General features: G+C 42.4%; 3 protein-coding genes across 3 annotated transcripts; 2 read left to right on the top strand and 1 right to left on the bottom strand.

Moving 5' to 3' along the window:
* The first annotated feature begins 6,193 nt into the window (after nucleotides 1-6,193).
* On the top strand, nucleotides 6,194-11,277 carry LOC134454342 (extracellular calcium-sensing receptor). The gene is made up of 6 exons (XM_063205298.1): nucleotides 6,194-6,227; nucleotides 6,341-6,626; nucleotides 7,290-8,096; nucleotides 8,230-8,451; nucleotides 9,495-9,618; nucleotides 9,978-11,277. The coding sequence occupies exons 2-6, from the start codon at nucleotides 6,348-6,350 to the stop codon at nucleotides 10,874-10,876; spliced, it is 2,331 nt and encodes a 776-aa protein (XP_063061368.1). The 5' UTR covers nucleotides 6,194-6,227; nucleotides 6,341-6,347; the 3' UTR covers nucleotides 10,877-11,277.
* A 375-nt stretch (nucleotides 11,278-11,652) lies between these two features.
* Nucleotides 11,653-16,487, bottom strand: LOC134454336 (extracellular calcium-sensing receptor-like). Its single transcript, XM_063205291.1, has 7 exons — nucleotides 16,261-16,487; nucleotides 15,721-16,021; nucleotides 14,688-14,890; nucleotides 13,934-14,564; nucleotides 13,289-13,510; nucleotides 12,805-12,928; nucleotides 11,653-12,548 (listed from the first exon to the last, which is right to left on the bottom strand). The coding sequence occupies exons 1-7, from the start codon at nucleotides 16,485-16,487 to the stop codon at nucleotides 11,653-11,655; spliced, it is 2,604 nt and encodes an 867-aa protein (XP_063061361.1).
* A 1,541-nt stretch (nucleotides 16,488-18,028) lies between these two features.
* LOC134454340 (extracellular calcium-sensing receptor-like) lies at nucleotides 18,029-22,662 on the top strand. The gene is made up of 6 exons (XM_063205296.1): nucleotides 18,029-18,252; nucleotides 18,718-19,015; nucleotides 19,399-20,211; nucleotides 20,546-20,779; nucleotides 21,173-21,296; nucleotides 21,764-22,662. The coding sequence occupies exons 1-6, from the start codon at nucleotides 18,029-18,031 to the stop codon at nucleotides 22,660-22,662; spliced, it is 2,592 nt and encodes an 863-aa protein (XP_063061366.1).
* The last annotated feature ends 880 nt before the right edge of the window (nucleotides 22,663-23,542 follow it).

A 23,542-nucleotide genomic window follows, 5' to 3' on the forward strand; every position in this document is an offset into this window, starting at 1 on the left:
GGGCGTAACACACATTTACGAGCAAAGTACCCGGATGAAGGTTGAATGACGGGGAGAAAGGCATGTTCTCTTAATTTACTTGGAAATGTGGGAACATGGGAACATGTGTGGAACATAGGGCCTATATTTGAATAATTTCTTAAAAATGTTGGAACATGGAACAGCATGAATCAGCAGTGGGACCAACGTTGCCTGATTTTCATAAACTTCAGATCACGTACTGCGATTCTGGTCTGACCAGGACTATAACGATTAGTGTTTCCAAATGGCCTGGTTAACCCGCATCCCTCAGCTTGTTACTGGTTGAGGGCTGTGCCGAAGTTTAAACCAAACATTTCTTAGTCCCAATATAACGTCTCTGCTTAAACCACGTCACTGCCTTGAACACGCCTCTACCCAGGACGGTTGAAAATGCTCAATTGATTGGTTCCAGACAAAGTGGGGGGATCAGATTCTACTTGAACAAGCTCCTGGCCCTACTGTGTGTAGCTGAGCCAAAGGCGTTGCGTCACCAGTAGGGCGGAGCCCGGGTGGAACCAATGGGCTGTGGAAACATAGAGCTGCATAGTGCATGGGAGCATTGGTGCGCTTCCGCTACCATCCCCTACTTAAAGGATTTATCCGGAGTTAGAACAAGTTTGCCTGATTTTTGCATGTTTGGGATGAAATACAGTCACTCTAGAGCAAAATCAAGGCAAACGGATGCGTTTTGAGAAAGTTTGATAATATCACGTTAGCCTCGTTAGCCATATCAGCTATGCAATATGAAAGATGCGGGCATCGTTTTTCGGCGGTTACACACATTTAAAAAACACAACATTTTAAAGTCTTGCACAGCTCAAAACAACGTCACACGTACCTCATAATATGTTGAGGGTATCCACACATAAACCGAAGTGTCCAAAGCCCTTCATGTATTCTTGAAAGGTCTGCAGAATGTGTTTTGTGAAGCTACTACCTTGAGAATATCTAAATTACGGTCAAGACAACTATTTGACACTAAAGTCCACCAAGTAGATTGCAGAGTGCGTCGCACCATCAGCTGTGGTTACTCGCTATGGAAATAATCATAGCTGATGGTGCGACGCACTCGGCAATCTACTTGGTGGACTTTAGTGTCAAATAGTTGTCTTGACCGTAATTTAGATATTCTCAAGGTAGTAGCTTCACAAAACACATTCTGCAGACCTTTCAAGAATACATGAAGGGCTTTGGACACTTCGGTTTATGTGTGGATACCCTCAACATATTATGAGGTACGTGTGACGTTGTTTTGAGCTGTGCAAGACTTTAAAATGTTGTGTTTTTGAAATGTGTGTAACCGCCGAAAAACGATGCCCACATCTTTCATATTGCATAGCTGATATGGCTAACGAGGCTAACGTGATATTATCAAACTTTCTCAAAACGCATCCGTTTGCCTTGATTTTGCTCTAGAGTGACTGTATTTCATCCCAAACATGCAAAAATCAGGCAAACTTGTTCCAACTCCGGATAAATCCTTTAAGCTGGGCTTACACTGTGCGACTTTTGCCCCGATTTGGCACTCGCGCGACTTAGTGGGAGTCGGGCCGATTTCTTGCTCAATCTCAGGTCTATCGTGAGTCTTGCATCGTGCAGTGTACATGGGGTAACGACAAGCGATTTCGCCTCACGATTGTGCAATCGCAGGGTTGCAAGAAAATCAAAACTGTTTGAAATCCTGGTCGTGGCTCGTGCGTAAATCGCACAGTTAAAACAGTGCTATGAGCCGACTCTTCACATGCTCAAATTAATAGGGCCGTGCGATTTGCTGTTGAGCGCGACCTCATCTCCACCTCAGGTGTGCATGTTCCCTCCTCTGCAGACCGGGGAAACATGAATGTCGCATTGCGCAGTGGAAGCATTTGGCTCGCATCCGACTTTCGGCTCGTATAGTGTGAGGACGTGAGTCGTGAGATGTGAACTTTTAAATAGTGAAATTCCATCGTGCAGTGTGAGCAGGAGCTTAATACCCACGAGCGAAAATATCGCACAGTGTATGCCCGGCTTTAGTTGGACCACCACGTTACAAAAGAGCCCATGAGTTCACTCTTGCGCAAGGCTTGAAAACGGAATTATTTAACAATCATTCCGTTCAGAATGGTTCAGGTATGATTAACGTTTTAGTTCTTGTGTCCCGCCACCAACATATCGTTCCTGAACCGAATGTAAAATATTGTTGGTTCTTATCGTTCCGGCAGTGTTTGGCGGGCTTACCAAATCTATTTTTGTGCGGTAAATCGCCGAAGCGTCTCTCACTGGGGAAATTGTGACAGCTGCCTGGATTAATCCTAACGGGCCCGGCGGCGATGTGAACGCACAACCAGCAAAAGTTTTTTTCCCCTGACAGGCTATGCGTACAATTTTTTTTTTTTTTTTTTTAATGTAGTTTTTCAGAATTTCTGTTGTTCTGAAGACCTTTTCATTTCCGTTCCTTGTAAAATTCTGTTCATTTTCGTTCCTTGAACCAGTTCAGAGCCCAGCTATTTGTGGCCTTCCCAAATCATAAAACAGTCATCAGTATAATGTATCGTAACATAACAGAAAGCATAAATAAAAGTAAAAGGGTTATTAAATGTTTGCCCAAGAGTTCGTCTATGATTTGGTGTGTGTTTTGTTCCCCCTGCAGACAGAATGCATACAGCGCTAGTAGGGGTGTAACGGTACACAAAAATCACGGTTCGGTACGTACCTCGGTTTTTGAGGTCACGGTTAGGTACATTTTCGGTACAGTATATGGTAAAAAAAAAATAGCAAAACCATTTTCTTCCTCAGTGTGTGGTTTATTGCACCACAAATTGTCAAAATAACCAATAAAATAAATACATTCAAAGTGCTGCATTTTATTAATAAGCTAAATTATTTTTTAAACACTAGCCCTATTTACAGTGGATTTTAATTTATTCTTAGTTTCATTTCTTACATTTTAATGAATTCATCTTTTTATGGCACTAGTTGCTATTTTATTTAGTTCATGTGTGTTTTAAAACTGTTAAGACGAAGATTAAAGCTCAACTATCAATTCAAGACGTTGTCAAATGGATTTATTGATACACGGGCATTGCAGTGAAAACTGCTACTTTTTGTCGGACATTTCATCAGTGTAAGGGCTTCTGCACACCGGCTCCGACAAAGTGCAGCGCACTTTTGCTTCCGACAGAATTCGGACCCCCAAACCAAATTTCACACGAACATAGCATTGGTAGTCAATGGGCGCCGCCGACAAAATAGAACTTGTCTCTTATTGCTATCCGACATCGGAGAATGTCCGCGGACATCGGCGCCAGTGTGCGTGGTTCTATTGAAAACAATGGAATCGAACTTGGTAACACTTTATTTTAGGGACACATCTATTAGCACTAATACATAAAATATTAATGCATGTGTAAGTAACTTGTAAGGCATGTACTAAGCAAAATAAGACAGTTGTTAAGCATATATTCACAAATGTCTTGTTCATGCACAATAAGGGATTTATTACCAATATAACCTTAGTAAGAACCTAGTAGACCTAGATTTCTATTTATGTGTAAGTAGTAAGGGCCAGAATACAATGTGTATAAGCTCCTGGTACACTGTGTGAACAAACCCTGAACAGTGTGAAAACAGATGTGGAATAAGGGTCCCTATTCTAAAGTGATGCATTGCTCAGCCCAGATGGCTTAGGGCCCCCGCACTACCTAGGGCCCCCACTCTACGTCCCCCCCGGGAAGCAAAGTGTAAGAATATTTCAGATTCTACTTTAGTCTCAGTAGGTATGAAGATCTCATTTATTCTACTCATTATGTTGAAGAGTAATTGGAAGCATTATATAGCAAGGATTGGACGTAAAGTTATCAATGACGGTGGGTGGTGAGATGTCATTTTTTCATACACCAATTAGTTTTAATTGTAAAAACCCTGCAATAAATGCAGAATATAACGATGAGTAATAGTTTGGAAGCGAAACTAAGCTATTCCTTTCTGATAAATAAGTTAATGTTTGAGAAACTTAGCTACAAGAAGTGCAGTGCATGATGGGTACGCCCTTAGTCAGAAATGCAATGCATGGCCAATGCAGCAATGATAATATTTCTGTTGTTATGTACATGGCAAATTGTTTGGATAGCAACTAAATTTCACAAGTGAGGGGAGGAGCTAAGGACGTAGGCTCAGAGCTGGGTAGGTTGTCTGTTGGCCTAGATTGCGTACCCATCATGCACTGCACTTCTTGAAGCTAATGTTCTCAAACATTCACCTAATTATCACAAAAGAGTAGTTTAGTTTTGCTTCAAAACTATTATTCTAATGTTCTGCATTTATTTTGTTTTTTTTTTTACAATTAAAACTCAGTGGTACATGAAAAAAAAATACATCTCACCAACCCACCGCCATTGACAAGTGTACGTTCAATCCTTGCTATATATAGGCTCTTGTTACCTCCCTATCATTGATATGACCTAGAGAATATTAGATGACTCGGCTGGGTAAGTATTAATTATTTGATATACCCTTACACTTTGTAGATCGGGGGGGCTAGGTAGTGCAGGCCTGGGTGGTGTGGGGGCCCTAGGACTTTGGTAGTGCAGAGGCCCTGAGCCATCTGGGCTGACCAATGCATCACTTTAGAATAGGGACCCTTATTCTGCATCTGTTTTCACACTGTTCAGGGTTTGTTCACACAGTGTGTCGGGAGCTTATACACATTGTATTCTGCCACTTACTACTTACTAATAAATAGAAATATAGGCTTACTGGTCCTTACTAAGGTTATATTAGTAATAAATCCCTAATTGGGCATGAACAAGACATTTGTGAATACATGCTTAACAACTGTCTTATTTTGCCAAGTACATGCCTTACAAGTTACTTACACAGGCATTAATATTGTATGTATTAGTGCTAATAGATGTATCCCTAAAATAAAGTGTTACCTCGAACTCTTGCGGAGCAGTGCGCAGCACTGTGTCGGAGCCGATGTGCGGAAGCCCTAAGTAATAGCGCTTTCAAAAGTTCTCACAAAGCACAATCGTCTATTTCCCTGCACAAGACATTGCTGTGCACGCTGCTTATATTGCTGTGTAGTCGCTGGACAGTGGGAAATTTACCCCGTCGTTTGCTCTCCTTCCATGTCGTCTGAAAGCGATTGAAGCATTGCATATGTCACCAAGTTTTCCCAAACTGCATATTTTAGTGAGAGGGAACCATAGCCTACTTCAAGCTCTTGCTGTTGCTGGTTGCTAGCAGTACACTTTTCCACTAAGCTACTCCTCCAATCGGGCACGGGTCCTCCTGCTGCTGTAGCGGCGGCAGCAGGCAGTGAAAACATAAACATAACATATTTCTGCACCGTTTGGCACAGCACTGTACCGTACCGTAGGTCATTTCGGTTCGGTTCGGTATGAATACAGTGCACCGTTACGGGCCTAAGCACTAGTGTAGAAACAAACTAACTAACTGGGTTGTGTTTCTCGAAACTGTTGTTGCTAGTTTCCTTAGATTGTTCGACTTTGATAAAGACGTAATTAGTGAATATGATGGGAACTTCCGACAAATTATGGCTAAATTGGGCAAAAAATTGCACAGTGTAAGCCCGACATAATGTGACTCATTTAACATGTACAAGGGCTTGCCAAAGAGTCTGTGATTTGTTGTGTATTTGACTCCCTCTACAGGCATCATGCATACATCATGCGCTGTAAACCTAGATCCCCCCCCACCCAACACACACACACACACACTGGGAACCAGTTAATACATATCATGGTCAATTAATTAAATATTGCTGAAGTTACATTTATTTATTTTTTAGAGAGAAAAAAAGAAAATGTGCTGTCAGTTTCCGCATATCCTGAGCATAATCATTTAACAAAACTGCACATTACTGCCTGATTTACCACACCCAGTGTCCCAGGGAGTATCACGCCCTGCATCCAATTGCAATGCTTCCTGTTAAAATATCCAAGAGAATAAAAGCGCACATCAAAGAAATGAAGGGCAGCACACTTGTGAGGCTGGTGAAAAATTATGTTTGGACATGGAGCTCTTGAATGCCTAATAATTTGGTTGCATTCATGCCTTGCCTGTGATCTACTGGGTGACTTTGGTATGCCTAGTTTAGCAGAGGATGGCGATATTGTGATTGGCGGCATTTTTCCTGTGTCTAACAAGCAAAATATCTTGCACGCGTCATTTGAGGAAAAACCTGGAGACATAACATGTCATGGGTAAGACTTGACAATTCATTTTTGCCCCCTATTTAATTTTTATTTCATATTTTGTTTAGCCATTTTATGATAATGTAAAGTAACTTTTCTGATACAACATTTTGCTTTCACAGGTTTGACATGCGGGCCTTTCGGTGGACACAGGTGATGATATTTGCGATTAATGAAATCAACAGTGACAGCGCTTTACTTCCAAACATCTCCGTAGGATACAGGATCTTTGATTCGTGTGCCTCTCCTACTAATACGTTACGTGCTGCCCTCACACTCCTGAGTGAGTCTAACGGAGAGGGATCTACCACTCAGTGCCACTCACCTGTGTCTGCATTAATAGCAGAGTCGGGCTCATCTCAGTCAATGGCTCTGGCTGGAACGTTTGGGCCTTTTAACTTGCCTATGGTATTGTTTTTGGTTACTAGTTAAGTTATAATATCTGCATAGTTAACCCATTTCAGCCTGATGCTGCGTATACGTTGTTTGGCTTTTGGCACCTGTAGCAACATAGACACTGTATACATTTTTTTTTTTTTTTAATTAGAAGTGTGGGTATGTTAGAACTGAATGAACACATTCTAATGCAAAATGAGTCTCCTTTTAAATGCAACTTATTTAATGTTTTTATGTGCTTCAGAGGCTGATATATTTAGGTTTTACGTAATAGGCAGAGTGCACCTTTTCCCAAAAAGGCCTCAGGCATTCTGCAGGTGTTTTTTGCGGGTGCCTAAGGCTAAAATGGGTTAAGTGGTATGCCTTTGAAGTATGGGGATTCACTGTATAATAACAAATGATTGCAAAATCCAACAGTCATGACTTTTTTAATTGTGCTATACAAAAGTATATTTGTTTCACCTATGAATGTGGGTATGCATGGCTGTGGTGTGGGTGTGGGTGTGTGTGTAATTGGATGTGTGGATGTGTGTGGTATGGAAATCTGTGGGTATGTGAGTTTTTTTCTAATCATTTTTATGTATGTGTTTCTTCTAGCGCAAGGATTGCTTCATTTCACTGTACTTTCTATGATGATGAATAAAAGGTATTCTATTCTATTGTGAAATTTTGCAGGTGAGCTACTTCTCCACGTGTGCCTGCCTCAGTGACAAAAGTAAATATCCCACGTTTTTCCGAACAATACCAAGTGACTTCCACCAAGCAAAAGCCCTGGCCTTCCTGGTGAAAAGGTTTGGATGGGACTGGATAGGAACATTGCAGTCAGACAACGACTATGGCAGAAATGGACTGTCAGCATTTATCTCCGAGGTGGAGAAACTGGGGGTTTGCATTGCCTTTACCGGCACTGTTTTACGAACATACCCTCATAGTAAAATACTGGAGGTGGTTGATATGATTAAAGTGTCAACGGTAAAGGTTATACTCGCTTTCGTGCCTGAGGGGGACCTCCATCCAGTGATGAAAGAGGTTGTGAGACAAAACATAACTGGAATTCAGTGGATCGCGAGTGAGGCTTGGATAACTGCTGCTCGGCCATCCACTGTAGAGATGTTTAAATCTTTCGGAGGAACGGTTGGTTTTTCAGTACGCAAGATGGCCATTCCAAAGCTGGAGAACGCTCTTAAAAACATTAATCCCCGTTCCCAGCCAGGAGCTGTATTTGTGGCCAGGTTTTGGGAAAGTCTGGTGGGTTGTAAGCCATTCGATCATGTTGGTGTGTCATCCAGCATCCCTTACTGTCGCGGGGATGAAACTCCTGACTTGACCAGTGTATTCTTCAATGTCACTCAGCTGAGAGTTTCCTATAATGTTTACAAGGCCGTGTATGCTATTGCACATGCCATACATCGGCTAATATTTTGTGAACGGAATTCACCGACAGACAAGTGCTTAAATGCATCACAGATCAGTCCGAATCTGGTGAGCAAATTCAAAATTTAAATGCATTATGATTACAACACAATCATCACCAAATCATCATTACACCAAAGACCATTTAAAGACTGCCACAGTCTGTTTTAATATATTTTCGGTGACTGTTACTGTTTTGCAGGTCACAGAGCAGCTGAGACAAGTGAAATTTGTAGATGAATTTGGAGAGATGGTGTTCTTTGATAGAAATGGCGACCTTCCTCCCTCCTACGACATCATCAACTGGCAGCTGAGGCAGGGTGAGGTGCAGCATGTCACCGTGGGTTACTTCAGCACCACTGAGGAGGGGGCCTACCAGCTTGTCATACGAGAGGACGACATTAGGTGGAGCACTGGGAAAGTGGTAGGCAGTGTTCCCACTATCAACTATATGTTTATACTATTGTTTCTCAATGGGGGCTCTACAACCCCCCAGGGGCATTAGGGAGCCTTTAGGGTTGAGAAGGAGACAGCTGAGAGGGGGTGCTCAGTTGCCATTTGGGGGTGGGGGGGGGGGGGGGCATTAATCTTTTTTTTTAACTTAGGAGGGTGGTGACAGTCTTATGATGAGGGCGGGCGTGCAGGGTATGTTGAGGTCAAGGAGGCGTTTTCACATAACCAGCGCAGTCCGGGGGCAGGCGAGGGCAAGCCTTATGCGTTAGTCAAGCAGACATCTGTAACCTAATGCCGTTTCAGACTGAGAACAATAATATGGGCCCATTCCGTTCCGTGTAAATACCAGATGCATATTATAGACCAATGCATTTTTTTCTTGCACAAGGAGGTGGACCAGCCAGCGGAGAGCTGCAGGAAACAGGTTTTCACATGCATGACGTGAGCGGACATTTGTAACCAATGCCGTTTTGATAAACAGAACTCTGCATACCGGTTCCGACAGCACTGGGATTTTGGGCTTGGGTTTGAGTGATCCCCAGATGCACTGGCACATCCTGGACCACTTGCAATGTTGATATTGATTTACAGCAGGAGGAAGGGGGAGAGGTGGGGTTACAGACGTAGAGTATTGAGGACAATCATACAATAGTGAAACACTGCAAAAGAAGGACAAAAGAAATTATAAAACTGAAATTCTACATGTCAGAATGTTGGACAAAGCATGGTTAAATGATCTAATATCTCATACAAGAAATAAACGTGGATGAGAATTGTTTCCAAGATTTCTACTGTAGCTGGTCAAGCTTTATTCAGTTTTGCCATTGTAAGTTCCATATTGACAATTTTTGTAAGACTGTGTATCCAAAAGGACTTAAAAAAAATATCAGGAGTGAACCAGTGTTTTACACTTGCAATGTGTACAATAATATTAATAATAGTAATCATAATATAATATAATATTATAATATAATATAATGATTAATAAAATGTGTGTGTGTTCTTCGTGGCCAGGTGCCACGTGCTGTGTGTTCAGAGGTATGCCCTACCGGCACGAGGAGAGCCCCAATTAAAGGAAGGCCAAGCTGCTGTTTTGACTGTGTCCCGTGTGCAGATGGGACCATTAGTAATCAGACCGGTACGTCACATTTACACCAATTGATGCATCTTATTTCCAAGCAATATTGTTAAATTTCACAATATAGAGAATTGGCCGCACCAAATATTGCCCTAAAGATCATGCACAGCCTCGGGTCGCCGGCGGGCCCATTCACTTTTTGCTGAAAATACTCAACTACATAATAACAACATTGCTATGACTTTACCGACAGCCTTAAGTAACAGATTAAGACAGCCATTACAATTTTGGTGACAGTAAAGTTATAACATAGGCTCTGCGCTAAGGGGTTAATTATTGTGTGACTATGTATGTACACATACTGTATATATGAATGTGCTGTATGTGACATTTTATGTATGTTACATTGCATGAAACAGGGGCATTGGACTGCAGCACTTGTCCTAAAGAATACTGGTCCAACGAGGCGAGAACCAGCTGTGTATTGAAGTACATTGAGGTGTTGTCCTTCACCGAGACCCTTGGAATAGTCCTGACAGCTGTGTCTCTGGCCGGTGCCTTCCTGACTCTGTCCACTGCGGCAGTCTTCCTCCTGTTCCGTCACACGCCGCTGGTGAGGGCCAACAACGCGGAGCTGAGCGCCCTGCTGCTCCTCTCCCTCTTCCTCTGCTTCCTGTGCCCTTTGACCTTCATCGTCCAGCCCACCACCTGGTCCTGCATGTTGCGTCACACAGCGTTTGGCATCACCTTTGCCCTCTGCATCTCCTGCGTTCTGGGCAAAACGCTGGTGGTCGTCACAGCCTTTCGTGCCACGCTGCCCGGCGCGTCTAAGTTTGGCCCCGTGCACCAGAGGGTGATTGTGTGCTCCTGCACTGCGGTCCAGGTGTTTATTTGTATACTGTGGCTGGCTATCACGCCGCCCTATCCCCAGAGAAGGCACAACAACCGAAAGATTATCGTAGAGTGCAATACGGGGTCGGACACAGCTTTTTACTCTGTTTTGGGATACATTGGCTTTTTGGCAGGTGTGTGTTTAGTTGTGGCGTTCTTGGCGAGAAAATTGCCAGATAATTTTAACGAGGCCAAATTTATTGCGTTCAGTATGCTTGTGTTTATTGCTGTGTGGATTACCTTCATACCTGCTTATGTGAGCTCGCCAGGAAAATACACTGTTGCCGTGGAGATATTTGCTATTTTGTCCTCTGCTTTTGGCTTACTTGTTTGTATTTTTGCTCCAAAATGTTATATTATTATATTTCAACCTGAGAAAAACACCAAGAAACATATGATGGGTAAAGTGCCTAAGAATGGCATTTGATGAGGTCACACCTAATGAAGTGGATTGTTGTTGCAGTCAAGGGTGTGGTAATTTGAATTTGCTTTGAATATTGCATATGTAGATTCTCTAATGCCTTCTTGAATATGTGTTGTCATTCACTTAAGCATTTGATGAGAAGTAGAAAATGGTGAAATTGCACTATAAAAAGAATTATTATATTTCACTCTGAGAAAAACACTAAGAAACATATGATGGGTAAAGTGCCTAAGAATGGCATTTGATGAGATTGCGCATAATGAAGTGAATTGTTGAGGTCAACGGCATTTGGTATGGTCATTTGAATTTGCTTTGAATGTTACATAGAAACAGTACTCCAATGGCTTACCTTAATGTCTGTTGTCATTCATTTAAGCATTTGATGAGAAGTAAATGGTGAAATGGCACTATGTATAAAGGAACTGTAAATAATAAATTTGAAATGTCAACTACTTTTATTGTTTCAGAACATTTTTATTATAATGAGATCTATCCCATTCCATACATTGTAGTTGCATGTTGGCAATATACATATCAACAATACATACCCAACAGCATCATAGCACAAATCATATGCCACAGATTATCAAGTAAAAAAGACTTGTTTTATTTTTAATTCATGGGACATTACAGATAACCTTTATACGTGTATAAATGAAGCAATTATGAAGTTAATAGCCAGCTGTGATAAATAGGGTTTTTAAGGACGTGAAAAGTAAATAAGGCCTTTATTTTACAAACAGAAAAAAGTCTTTATGGGATGTCATCATCAATTTCTTTTATTTTCGCATCATGTGTTGTTTACTGTTTTTCTCTGGCTTTAACAAGATGATGTAGCATTTGGGGATAAAAATACAAAATAGGAGCCCAAAAGTGGAGGCTAAGATGGCGAAGACGTGAACAGCCACCGTGTACTTTCCCGACGTGCTGACATACACGGGGATAAAAGTGATCCAAACGGCAAAGAAAATCAGCATGCTGAAGGTGATGAACTTTGCTTCGTTGAAATTATCCGGTAGTTTCCTGGCCAAGAAGGCCATTAAAAAGCACATGCAGGCCAGTAAGCCTATGTAGCCCAGCACACACCAGAATCCGACCTCTGACCCCACCACACACTCTAGGATGATCTTGGCATTCAGAAACCTGGTGTTGTGCGATGCGTATGGCGGGCGGGTGCAGAGCCAAATAACACATATCAGGACTTGTATGGAAGTGCATAGGACCACGCTAGCCCTCTGTTTCATGGGGCCAAACCACTTCATGACGTTACTTCCAGGCAGGGTAGCCCTGAAGGCCATCATAACCACCACTGTTTTGGCCAGGATGCAGGAGATGCAGAGGGCAAAGCTGATGCCGAACGCCGTGTAGCGGAACTGGCAGAACCAATCCGTGGGCTCCCCGATGAACGTTAAGCCAATCAGGAAGCAGGCACAGAGGAAAAGGAGGAGCAAGAAGCTGAGCTCCATGTTGTTCGCCCGAACCATGGGTGTCTTTCTATACGCCACAAACACTCCTAACACAGCTAATGTAGTCAGAGCCCCGAAAGCTGAGACCACCCACAGAACTATGCCCATCGTTTCATGATAGGATAAAAACTCTATCTTTTTAGGGATGCATTGGTCCTGTGCTTCATTTGGCCATGTATCTTCTGAACACGTCAAACAATTCACTGAATCTGTATGGAAAGGGTGATTAAAAAAATATTACGGAAGAGAAATGATATATTTTAATACAAACGTATGAACATCCCAGCTTGGTTATTAATGCATAAAGGGGTAGTTTTTTTATTACTAAAGGATAGGCAAGGCTAGGCAATTTATTTCTAAAGTGCATTTCATACATGGAAGCAATTCAATGTGCTTTACAAAGCGATACAGTAGGATACTAGTTTGGATTTTTTTTTATTTGCTACTGTTTAAAGAAAGGCATACCAGTCTCGTTGCTGATTTCCCCCTCGGCACAGGGGATGCAGTCGAAGCAGCATATGGGCTGGCCCTTCCTGATAGCTTTCCTAAACCCTGGCCGGCAGCTCTTGCTACATATTGACACTGGTGGCTATCAGTGAAGGGGGGAGTCATGGAAGACATGCAGACATACAATTAAGACACATGAAAGCAACTGTGTATTTTAAAATATTGTACACTATGTGGCATGGATTAAGGTACTTCATTTGAGGAAATAAGGAGCATTCATATGATAAACCACATTCATTAAACATACTACATTTATTAAATAAAAACATTTTTTATTCATCAGAATACACTGCGAATTTTAATGACAATGATTCAGCTATGGCAAATGATTACAGTTTCAAAATGAAAAATACACAGCCTTTGCGTTACCAAGAAGTAAATAGCAATACACGACTAGTATCTGTAATGTGAAATGTTTTGACACTGCAGGCAGCTGACGAACCTGGAAGCCTTCATGCCCTCTCAGTGCAGACCTGTTGATGACCAGGTCCTTTCCACTGCCTAATGAGTCGTCATAATACCCTACTTTGGTCAACTGCAGCGAGCCATCCTGGCCCTGTTGCCAGTTCATAAGGTCATACGAAGCGATCGGGTCTCCGTTTTCGTCAAATCTCACCTCCTCACTTCCTGTTGTGAATGTTGTTTGTTTCATATAATGAAGGAGCTGAGAGAGGAAATGACAGAAGCATTGAAACACACATGAATATTTATGTTAACTGCACATAATTTACACACATGTAAAAAAAAAAATCCAGATCGACGTAGGCCTTCAGTTAGCACTTTGGAAGCTCTTTGTTAGCATTGCTATACAAATTAGCAATAGTCCAATGCAATAGAATGCCAATAGATATATAATAATATAGTTAGTATATTAATATTAATACATATTAATATCAGTTTCAGTATTTTTTGTTGCTTCTACCTCTTTCCTGCTCACCTGCCATGGCTGTACCTGAGCTAGACAAGTCAGCAATACAATGCCAATACATATATAATCATATAAGTTAGTATATTAATGTTCATACATATGAATATCAGTTTGTGTATTCAGTATTTTTTTTTTTACTTCTACCTCTTTCCTGCTCACCTGCCACGGCTGCACCTGTGCTAGGCTGCCGCATGTCCCATTGGGAAAGGGCCCTTTACCAGGAACACACCTGCTCATGTCATGCAGCGCATGAGCTACGAGGTAGACGGCCTTGTAGACATTATAGGTGACTCTGAGCTGAGACACATCTGTGTATGTGGAGTACACTTGGCTCAGCGCTTCCTGTCCGTCGCATGGCCCTCTGTTTTTGGCCTCCGGCCCATGTGAATGAGTGTTAGCTGAATTATTGAGTCTACAGTTGAACGTCTCCTCCCAAAACTCTGCAACGAAATGTGAGGTCGGCGCCTCAGAAGGGTGCAGTCCGCCGAGATACCCCCCGAGACTCGGGATGTCACCTTTTCGTATGGCGAAGCCTAACGTTCCGGCTAACAGGTCTTTAAAATCGGCCCACAGTGCCTGCGACGTGGACCATGCTTCGCTTGCTATCCAGAGCAGGTCTGTGACGTTCTGCCGCCTGCACTCGGCCAGGATCTCCCTCATGTCGCTGTCCCCAGCCACACCCAGCACAACTCTGGCAGAGGACGCCTTCATACGGCTCACCAGGGCCTCAAGTTCGGCTTTCACCGGCGGCACAGCCAGGAAATGGACATAGGCAGCGCAGACTTCATACCTTAACATTGATGTTTATACATTTGTTAAGCACTTTGAGCTGCATGCCTTGTATGACATACAAATACAGTTATTATTATTATTATTATTATTATTATTATTATTATTATTATTATTATTATACCTGGCTGCCTCCTGGAGGAACAGCTGTATGGCAGACCGGGCGTAGTCTGTCTGCAATCCGATCACACCCACCCAGGTCCAGTGGAAATGGCTGACCAGTTTGGCCAGGGCCTTCGTCTGGAAAGCATCACTTGGCATTGTGCGCATGAAAGCCGGGAACTCCTGTTGATTGCTCAGGCAACTGCACGATGCAAAGTAGCTGACCTTTGTTTCGAAAACAGACCAAGGAGTGTGTGTGAGACCATAAATGAGTTGCTCATTAGTAAAATAATCATCAATGAATACGTTCATTGTTACAGTATCAAAGTTCAAATTGCCATGCTCTTATCATATCACAGTTGTATTTAGGACAAGGTATAAAACAATCAATCAATTTATCAAAAATATTTATATAGCACATTATCATATATAAATGTCATTCAATGTGCTTAAGAATAGAGAAAATAGAAGAAAGAACGATACTGTGTTATAGATAGTGTGTAAGTAACTATCACCAAAGGCAGATGAGAATAAAGCTGTTTTTAATTTCCTTTTAAAACAAGATACTGTTGGGGCAGTTCTAATTTGGACAGGAAGTTGGTTCCAGCATTTTGCAGCATAATGACAAATGTCATTTCACCCTGTTTATACCTGACCCTAGGCACAACCAGTAGAGGAGATTCTGAAAACCTAAGACAGGGATGTCAAACTCAGGCCCGGGGGCCAAATTTGGCCCACGGAGCCATTTTATTCGACCTGCGAGATAATTTCAAATGTGCATTACATTTGGCCCACATAGCGTAACATGACTTGAACATGAAATTTGCTGTGTCACAGGATGTGCAGACGCATTTTAACTAACAAATATGATGGGAAAGAGTGTATGCGAAATTTAACTGTGAGTATGAAGCGCATGCATGCACAATTTTAGTCCCTTTTTAAAAATAATTGTTGAGTTTGGCCCACGACTTTGTTCCAGATTTTGATTTTGGCCCTCAGTCAATTTGAGTTTGACACCCCTGACCTAAGACATCAGGGCCTAAGCAACAACTTACCAAGGGAACATAAAATGGACCCAGAGTTCTTAATAGGGCCATGGACACCCCTGAAGCTGCATCTCCAATAATTACAGGCGACACTTTTCTGTTACCGTCCGAGCATGTGGAGGCACCAGTGCCTCTGTCAGACTGCCCGTTGACCAGGAGGAGGGCGTTTTTAATGGAGACAGGGATGTCATCGCAGCTGTCTCTAATGTGGTAGCCCAGCTTCAGTTGTGGCAGCAAGTCTTGGCGCTGGTTTATCTCATTCACGGCAAAGATCATTGTGCGCATCCAACGCAAAGCTCTGGAGAGAAAACTGACACAAATTCACAAGTAAAAAGATAACTGTACTATGACAAGTGATGTTATCTTATGTCAGTTTCAATCAATATACAATCCATACACATCATTCCACTTGAATGATTTAAAAAAAAACATGTTCAACATGACACGACTTAACTTCTAGCATCATCTTCCAGCATTGCAAGTAAAACTATCGCAGACAATCACACAGAAGTTCAGGAAATATAACATACACATATAAACCAAACTCACTATTTATGTCCAGAGGGTACAGGTTTTTTGACAAACGACTGCTCAAAGGACTCGGGGTGGTAATGCAATGGAAACAAGCCCCCAATAACAACATCGCCCTCTAAATAGAAACTATTGTGCTCCTCAAAACCTATGAAGACACAGGTCGTCGTGGAGGCAAGTTGAAAAGGCATACGTGTCAGTACTACAAGACAGACCACCAGAAGTGTATTGGAGATGTATGCCATTGCTCACCCCAGCTCTCAGAAATGTAGACGCGTTTATAAAAGGACTGAGGAATCAGGGGGCTGGCGTAACCTGAGGTGACCCTAGTCTTGCAAAAGAGATGTACCAATGGCTGCCACGCTCCAACCCCTGGGAGAAGACAATGCATTCAGATGTTAAGCATAGGAGTCTTTTTAAATTATTGTTAAATAATTAATGAGTTGGGGGGGGGGGGGGTTTAATATGATTCTAAGGGCCCAGTAATGGTAGATGAGGTTATCTATAAGGTTGAAGGTTATCAATAAAATATTTGAATAATAATGCTGCTTCTCTAAATGTAAATTATTTCCTAGGGCCCAAGAGTTCTAGCAGCCAGCCTGAATGGGTATAAGCACTGGGTTTATAAAAAGTTAGGGTAGAATATATTGCCATACGCACTCAGAAACTGTAGATGGCAGTGCATGTCCAGGTAGGGATTAATTTCACTGCTCATGCAGTGCTTCATGGTTACAATATTGAATAACTTACCCTTTTTCACACACACATACTGTAGATGTGTTTTATTATAATATTCTTCCCCTTAACATAAAATGTTAACTGTTTCGTTCTTGCTGCGATAAATGAATCATTGAGTATATATTAAATTCTTCCTTAAGTGCAATGCTAAACAAATTAGGTATTGCTAAACAAAATAGGACAGAATTCAATGCTTAATGCATGAGAGGACAAAGAATATCTGGCCCTGCTGTCAGAGGCGCATCTTGCCACCAGGCAGGGCAGGCAGCCGCTTGGGGCCCCCAAGCCCCTAGGTAGTGAATAACAGCCCACACTGTGCTACAGAAGTGGCGATTTTGGTTCAAATGTTAATTCTTTTGCATTTTCGCTTAGGGCCCCACCTGACCCTAGAATCACCTCTGCCTGCCGTGGCCTAACAATAGGCCACTGGGCTACTGTGCCAGCGACCCTTGTTCACTTCCAGCCCAGGTCATTTGCCGATCCTCCCCCCAGCTCTCTCTCCCATTCACTTCCTGTCGCCTCTCATACCGTCCTATAAAAATGAAGTCAAAATGCCCCCAAAAAATATTTTTAAAAGAATATCTACACACCACACAAGGTTCCTTGTGGAGCTTTATTTGGTTGTGTGCAGATGTTCCCTTTTCCTTTCATTAGTACATTACCTACTGTATTTGACACATTTTCGTCGGTAATGTGAGAGTGGGCACACTGTATGTGTATGTATTTGATGATGTGGGGGGTGCCGTTTTACTCCTGTATGGTTTTTTTTTTTTAGTGTACAGAATTTGTCACATGATAAGGCCTAAGACCTAAAAAATAACCTCATGCAGTCTTTGCATACCTTGAAAAGCGCTATATAAACTTAATGCATCATCATTGTCATTATTATTATTATTATTATTATTATTATTATTATTATTATTATTACAATATTATTATTACAACTACACAAAGAAGTCCATCTTTGAGTCCTGGGAGAAATCAAGCGCGATGATGCAGAAGAGGCAGGCCAATAAAAAGCCTCATCCACTGCGTGGTTCGCCTGAACATGGCGGCGGGCAAGGACATGATCCTGTTGCCTCTGGTCCTCCTGCTATCGCAGCTGACAGCCATGTCGGCAGCAACCACATGCGCGCTGCAGGGAGGTTTCGAGCTCCCTGTATTCATGTCCGAGGGCACCTTCACCATCGGAGGCATATTCCCCTTGCACTATAGAGTAGAGCTTCCACAGACGGACTTCAAAACACCCCCACTCACAGCCCAGTGTAGAGGGTGAGCTTTGGAGCTCAAGAGCTGTATTATTTAAACCTGAACATTGTATGAACATTGAAATGTGTATTGTGTTGAAATGTACTGTATATGCCTAGATACTGTTGCCATACATGTATACTATAATTCACTATAATGTTTCTATTGTTCTAACCTGTTTGTTGTTGTACTTCAAAAGGAAAAAGTTTACCGCACACTTGTTTGACTTTATGCTCTTTTATTCAGAGTGAACAACGCGTTTCGCCTCTGTGCGTCATCAGGTTTGCTCAGGCATTGAGCAAACCTGTTGACACACAGAGGCGAAACATGTTGTTCGCTCTGAATAAAAGAGCATAAAGTCAAAGAAGTGTGTATTAAACTTTTTCCTTTTGAAGTATTGCATACTCCTGCGTTTACCAGCACATAGAAGCTGTGCATGGATCTTTGATCTTCTGTTTTTTGCTGTGTTCTGGTTTGTCTTTAATGTAGCTTTGACCCTCGTGCCTTCCGCTGGGCCCTAACCATGAGGCTGGCAGCGGAGGAGATCAACGGCAACAGAGACCTGCTACCAAACCACACTCTGGGCTACAAGATCTTCGACTCCTGTGCCACACCGGTCACGGCACAGAGGGCTGTTCTCGCCGTACTGAATGGGGAGGACAGCGGAGCAAGCGCCATGTGCTCTGAGTCTGAGGGTTCCAGCCCTCTCTTTGCCATCATTGGGGAATCTGGGTCTTCACAGTCAATCGTGGTGTCCAGGACGCTACAACCTTTCAGAATTCCAATGGTAAAAAAATAACGCAAGAAGTGACCCAAAATGTACATAAATTGCCTGTTTGATTATATTGATTTGGTTTGATACATGATTTTGTTACAATGTATTTTGCTGTCGCTGTTACATATTGCACATTGTAAAATGCCTGCAACAACACAGCATGTGCGTACACTGTACTATGGAGCTGGGGTTCATGAACAGTGGGTGGAAGTGATTTGTTGTTACATCTAAAACCACTGGAGGAAAACTGTAAATAACTAACAAAATAATCTGTTCCCTTTCAAAATGTTTACTTGACATTAACTTCCCATTCTGACTTGAGCTGCAGTGCATGTCTCAATTCGATGCTTGGTAGTGTGACAATTCACTCTTGTGTTGTTGGTTTTCTTTTCTAGATCAGTTATTTTTCCACATGTGCTTGTCTCAGTGACAGGACACAGTTCCCCACATTTTTCAGAGTGGTGCCGAGTGACGATTACCAGGTGAAGGCAGTCGCCCAGCTTTTGAAACACTTTGGCTGGACATGGATCGGGGTGGTGACAGAGGATCACGATTATGGCAGGTTCGCATTGCAGGGCTTGAAAAGGGAAATACAGAACACAGACATCTGTCTGGCCTACCACGAAATGATACCGAAAGATTACACCACCGAGAAAGTGCTTAAAATACTCGAGGTGATGAGAACATCTACAGCCCGAGTGGTGGTGGTGTTCTCGGGCGAGGGGGAGTTCTATCCTTTCCTGAAAGAGTTCAGCAAACAAAACATAACGGGCATCCAGTGGATCGCCAGCGAGGCGTGGGTCTCAGCCTCCGTGCTCGCCGAGACGTACCCTTTCTTGGACGGCACCATCGGTTTTGCCGTCCGCCAAGGAGATGTGCCGAACCTTACAGATTATGTGAAGACGGTGGATCCGTGGAATTACCCCTCTAATGCACTTGTGCAGGAGCTGTGGGAGACTTTGTATGCTTGCTCTCCCCGCAATGCCACAAGTGTGAACACCCCCTTGAAACCATGCACTGGCCATGAGACGGTGCAGGAGCAGCATTCGGCCTACCTGGGTAGCTCTAGCCCCCGGGTTGCATATAATGTGTACAAAGGGGTTTATGCCATTGCCCATTCTCTGCACAACCTCCTCCAGTGCATCCCTGGCTCTGGCCCTTTCCCCAATGGTTCTTGTGCCGATATTAATAATATCCAACCATGGCAGGTATATAAAAAAATATAAAATATAAAAAATACATAAAAAATATTTTTAAAAAGATATTTACTATAGTTACTTTACCATATAACAACACTTATGCTCAGAAAACTATATATTCTGTTCAATTTATCATGGATTTTTATGTTTTCTGATGGTCTGTTCAATGTTAGTGAGCCAAACATCCTAATGCTAACACCGTTCACTGACCTATGATAAAGATCCATTGTATTCTATACTATACTATACTATACTATACTATACTATACTATACTATACTATACTATACTATACTATACAATATTCTTCATAATGACATTCACAGTTTTATCTATTGTTTTAGCTACAGCGTTATCTGCAGGACGTGTCCTTTGTCATCTCTGGAGAAAAAGTGAATTTTGATATGAAAGGAGACTCCATTCCATCGTACGATCTCATCAACTGGCAGAGGGATGCTGACGGAGAGATTCAGTTTGTGACAGTGGGTCTATATGAATATGATGGAGGTGCGGAAGGTTCTGGCAAAGAGTTGGTTATTGATATGGACAAAGTCAAGTGGACAGGACAGCGGAAAGAGGCAAGAGGCACCTTTTTGGAATTACAATGTCACCTTTTGAAGTACTATAGGCAGCATATGCAGTAAGTAAACCCCCAGTTATACTTTTTTTATGTAAAAACAATGTGACGTTTACATACTACCAACCAGGGCTCTAAATGAACACCCTTCAACTGGCCAAATGCTGGTGAAATTCCGGTTTGGCTCTTAGAAAAGACAAACTAGAAGCCACTTTGACCCATTAGTGAGTGTCTGTGGCTAGTAAGATCAACATCCTCAAGCCATTTTGGCTGGTGGTGAAAAAGGTTAATTTAGGGCCCTGCTACCAACATGGTGCTTGAAAAGTTAAAGTGAAGTAGGATCAGATTTATTTGAAGTTTAGGGCTAACATATGACTTTGTGTTGTTTTAACAGGTGCTGGTGTCTGTGTGCAGCGACAGCTGTCCCCCAGGATTCCGGAAGGCTGTCCGTGCTGGGGAGCCTATTTGCTGCTTTGACTGTGTACCATGTGACAGCGGCAAAATTAGCAATGAGACAGGTGAGGCCTACAAATTAGAAGACAATTGTTTTTGGGACATGTTTTGGGGCTCAACCTTATTCAGATAGGACATTGGGAGAGCAGAAAGGAAGAGACTGACAAGGTAGGGCTTGGAAATTACCCAGTTGGCCCTGCTGTGGTCAACCGGTAGGTCACTCGCCTGCCATGTGGCTGACCTGGGTTCAATTCCCAGCCCGGGTTCTTTGCCTGCCCCTCCCCGTCTCTCTCTCAATTCGGTTCCTGTCCACCCCTCACACTGTCCTATCAAATAAAGACGAAGAAGACCCCAAAAAACTTTTTTTTTAAATGAGTCCAACCTGGGGCAGCATGTAGTCAGATGCATTAGGGCAGATGCATTAGAGCGCTACACCATGTTACCCCAAAATAACAATTTAAATAATCTTGTATTCATATTTTATTACTTCACTTTATATATTTATATTATACTTTTGTCCTCCCCTTTGCAGATTCAATAGACTGCATGGCCTGCCCAGAAGACTTCTGGTCCAATACTGGAGGAACACACTGCATACCCAAAGAGATTGAGTTTCTGTCCCATGATGCAATGGGAATAACTCTGACAGTGATCGCCGTTGTTGGGGCCTGTCTAACCATTTCTGTCCTAGCAGTGTTCCTCTACCACAGAAGAACGCCCGTAGTCAGGGTCAACAATTCGGAGCTGAGTTTCTTCATCCTGCTGTCCCTCACGCTGTGTTTCCTGTGTGCGCTGATCTTCATTGGCGAGCCCACAGCCTGGTCCTGCATGCTGCGCCACACCGCCTTCAGCATCACCTTCTCCCTCTGCATCTCCTGCATCCTGGGCAAGACCCTGGTGGTGCTGGCCGCCTTCACAGCCACGCGGCCCGGAAACAACATCATGAAGTGGCTGGGGCCCAAGCAGCAGAGGGTCATCATCTTCTCCTGCACCTTGGTCCAGGTCATCATCTGTGCAGCCTGGCTCATTTCAGCTCCTCCGTACCCCAACAGAAACACACAGTACCAGCGCTCTAAAATCATTCTGGAATGCAGCGTAGGATCTGACTTGGCCTTCTGGTGTGTTCTGGGATACATTGGACTGTTGGCTTGTCTGTGTTTTGTTTTGGCCTTTCTGGCCCGTAAACTCCCGGGAAACTTCAATGAGGCCAAATTCATTACTTTTAGTATGCTGATTTTCTGTGCAGTCTGGTTAGCTTTCATCCCAGCCTATGTTAGCTCGCCAGGAAAGTTCACAGTAGCTGTAGAGATTTTTGCCATTTTGGCATCCAGTTTTGGCCTACTGCTGTGCTTATTTGCACCCAAATGTTACATCATTTTGATAAAACCAGAAAAGAATACAAAGAATCACTTAATGGGAAAAGACAAGTAAGGAAGGAGACATGTATGACATGTATGGACAACATGTAATATTCTGGTATTGAGATCATGAAAATGGTTGTATTTCAGGAATAAAATGCTAATAAAATGCACTTTGCACTTTTTGCACTGCTAAAAAGGTGTATGACTGGACATTTTATGACGTTTGCTGTGCTAATAAGTAGCATTCTATATATTGTGTCACAGCATAACAAAGATCTTAAAGTAAACAAAGTCATACAATGAGAGTTAAAAAATAATTTCTCACAAAATTCCACCATCCTCCAATTCTAAAGCACACTTTATGTACTACATAACAAATCACTTTTACATATAAATAAGGAAAGATTATCACATAAATGTCACATTCAGATATCCTTTCACCTCATGTTGACACAGAAGAGGCCGTCCCTGCTCGGAAGCACTTTTTACATGCATTGTGCAGCTAGGGTGTCCTCTGCTGGCCATTCCTGTGCAGTTCACATGTTTCTGCACCTGTACTGTAGCTGTTTTCATAAAACATTCACAAACAAGGCAATGATATTACTTTTTGATAGAGAATGACATGTATATGTGAACAAGCATTGGGTTCCAAATACCAACTAAATCTGCCTTAATTACGTTAGAAATTATTTGAACTACATTCATTTTGACTTCAACACTGCCGTTACTGTAATACAAGATTATTTTTGACACATTGTAAAAATGGAAAATGTATTTCATTTCCTCGATAGATTTTCTGCAGTAAATTATAGGCTATATATTTTTTCAGCATAAATACATACAAGTGATATTAGATATCATCAATGATTTCAATGGGCATAAAATGCTACTTTATTTAATTGGTTTATTTAACAGGGGCCATGTAAAGGACAGTTACTGTGCCAGAGTTA

This window comes from Engraulis encrasicolus, chromosome 8 (assembly GCF_034702125.1).
Source record: "Engraulis encrasicolus isolate BLACKSEA-1 chromosome 8, IST_EnEncr_1.0, whole genome shotgun sequence".
NCBI lineage: Eukaryota > Metazoa > Chordata > Actinopteri > Clupeiformes > Engraulidae > Engraulis > Engraulis encrasicolus.

Excerpts from the sequence above, each read along its gene's own strand:
- LOC134454336 (XM_063205291.1), bottom strand. The coding sequence starts at position 16,487 with ATGGCATACATCTCCAATACACTTCTGGTGGTCTGTCTTGTAGTACTG. Across the intron at positions 16,022-16,260 it reads GTACCCTCTGGACATAAATA|TTTTCTCTCCAGAGCTTTGC; the intron begins GTGAGTTTGGTT and ends AATTTGTGTCAG. Across the intron at positions 12,929-13,288 it reads GAGGGCATGAAGGCTTCCAG|CCACCAGTGTCAATATGTAG; the intron begins GTTCGTCAGCTG and ends CTTCACTGATAG.
- LOC134454342 (XM_063205298.1), top strand. The coding sequence starts at position 6,348 with ATGCGGGCCTTTCGGTGGACACAGGTGATGATATTTGCGATTAATGAA. Across the intron at positions 8,097-8,229 it reads CACAGATCAGTCCGAATCTG|GTCACAGAGCAGCTGAGACA; the intron begins GTGAGCAAATTC and ends ACTGTTTTGCAG. Across the intron at positions 8,452-9,494 it reads GGTGGAGCACTGGGAAAGTG|GTGCCACGTGCTGTGTGTTC; the intron begins GTAGGCAGTGTT and ends CTTCGTGGCCAG.
- LOC134454340 (XM_063205296.1), top strand. The coding sequence starts at position 18,029 with ATGGCGGCGGGCAAGGACATGATCCTGTTGCCTCTGGTCCTCCTGCTA. Across the intron at positions 20,212-20,545 it reads ATAATATCCAACCATGGCAG|CTACAGCGTTATCTGCAGGA; the intron begins GTATATAAAAAA and ends CTATTGTTTTAG. Across the intron at positions 20,780-21,172 it reads GGACAGGACAGCGGAAAGAG|GTGCTGGTGTCTGTGTGCAG; the intron begins GCAAGAGGCACC and ends TTGTTTTAACAG.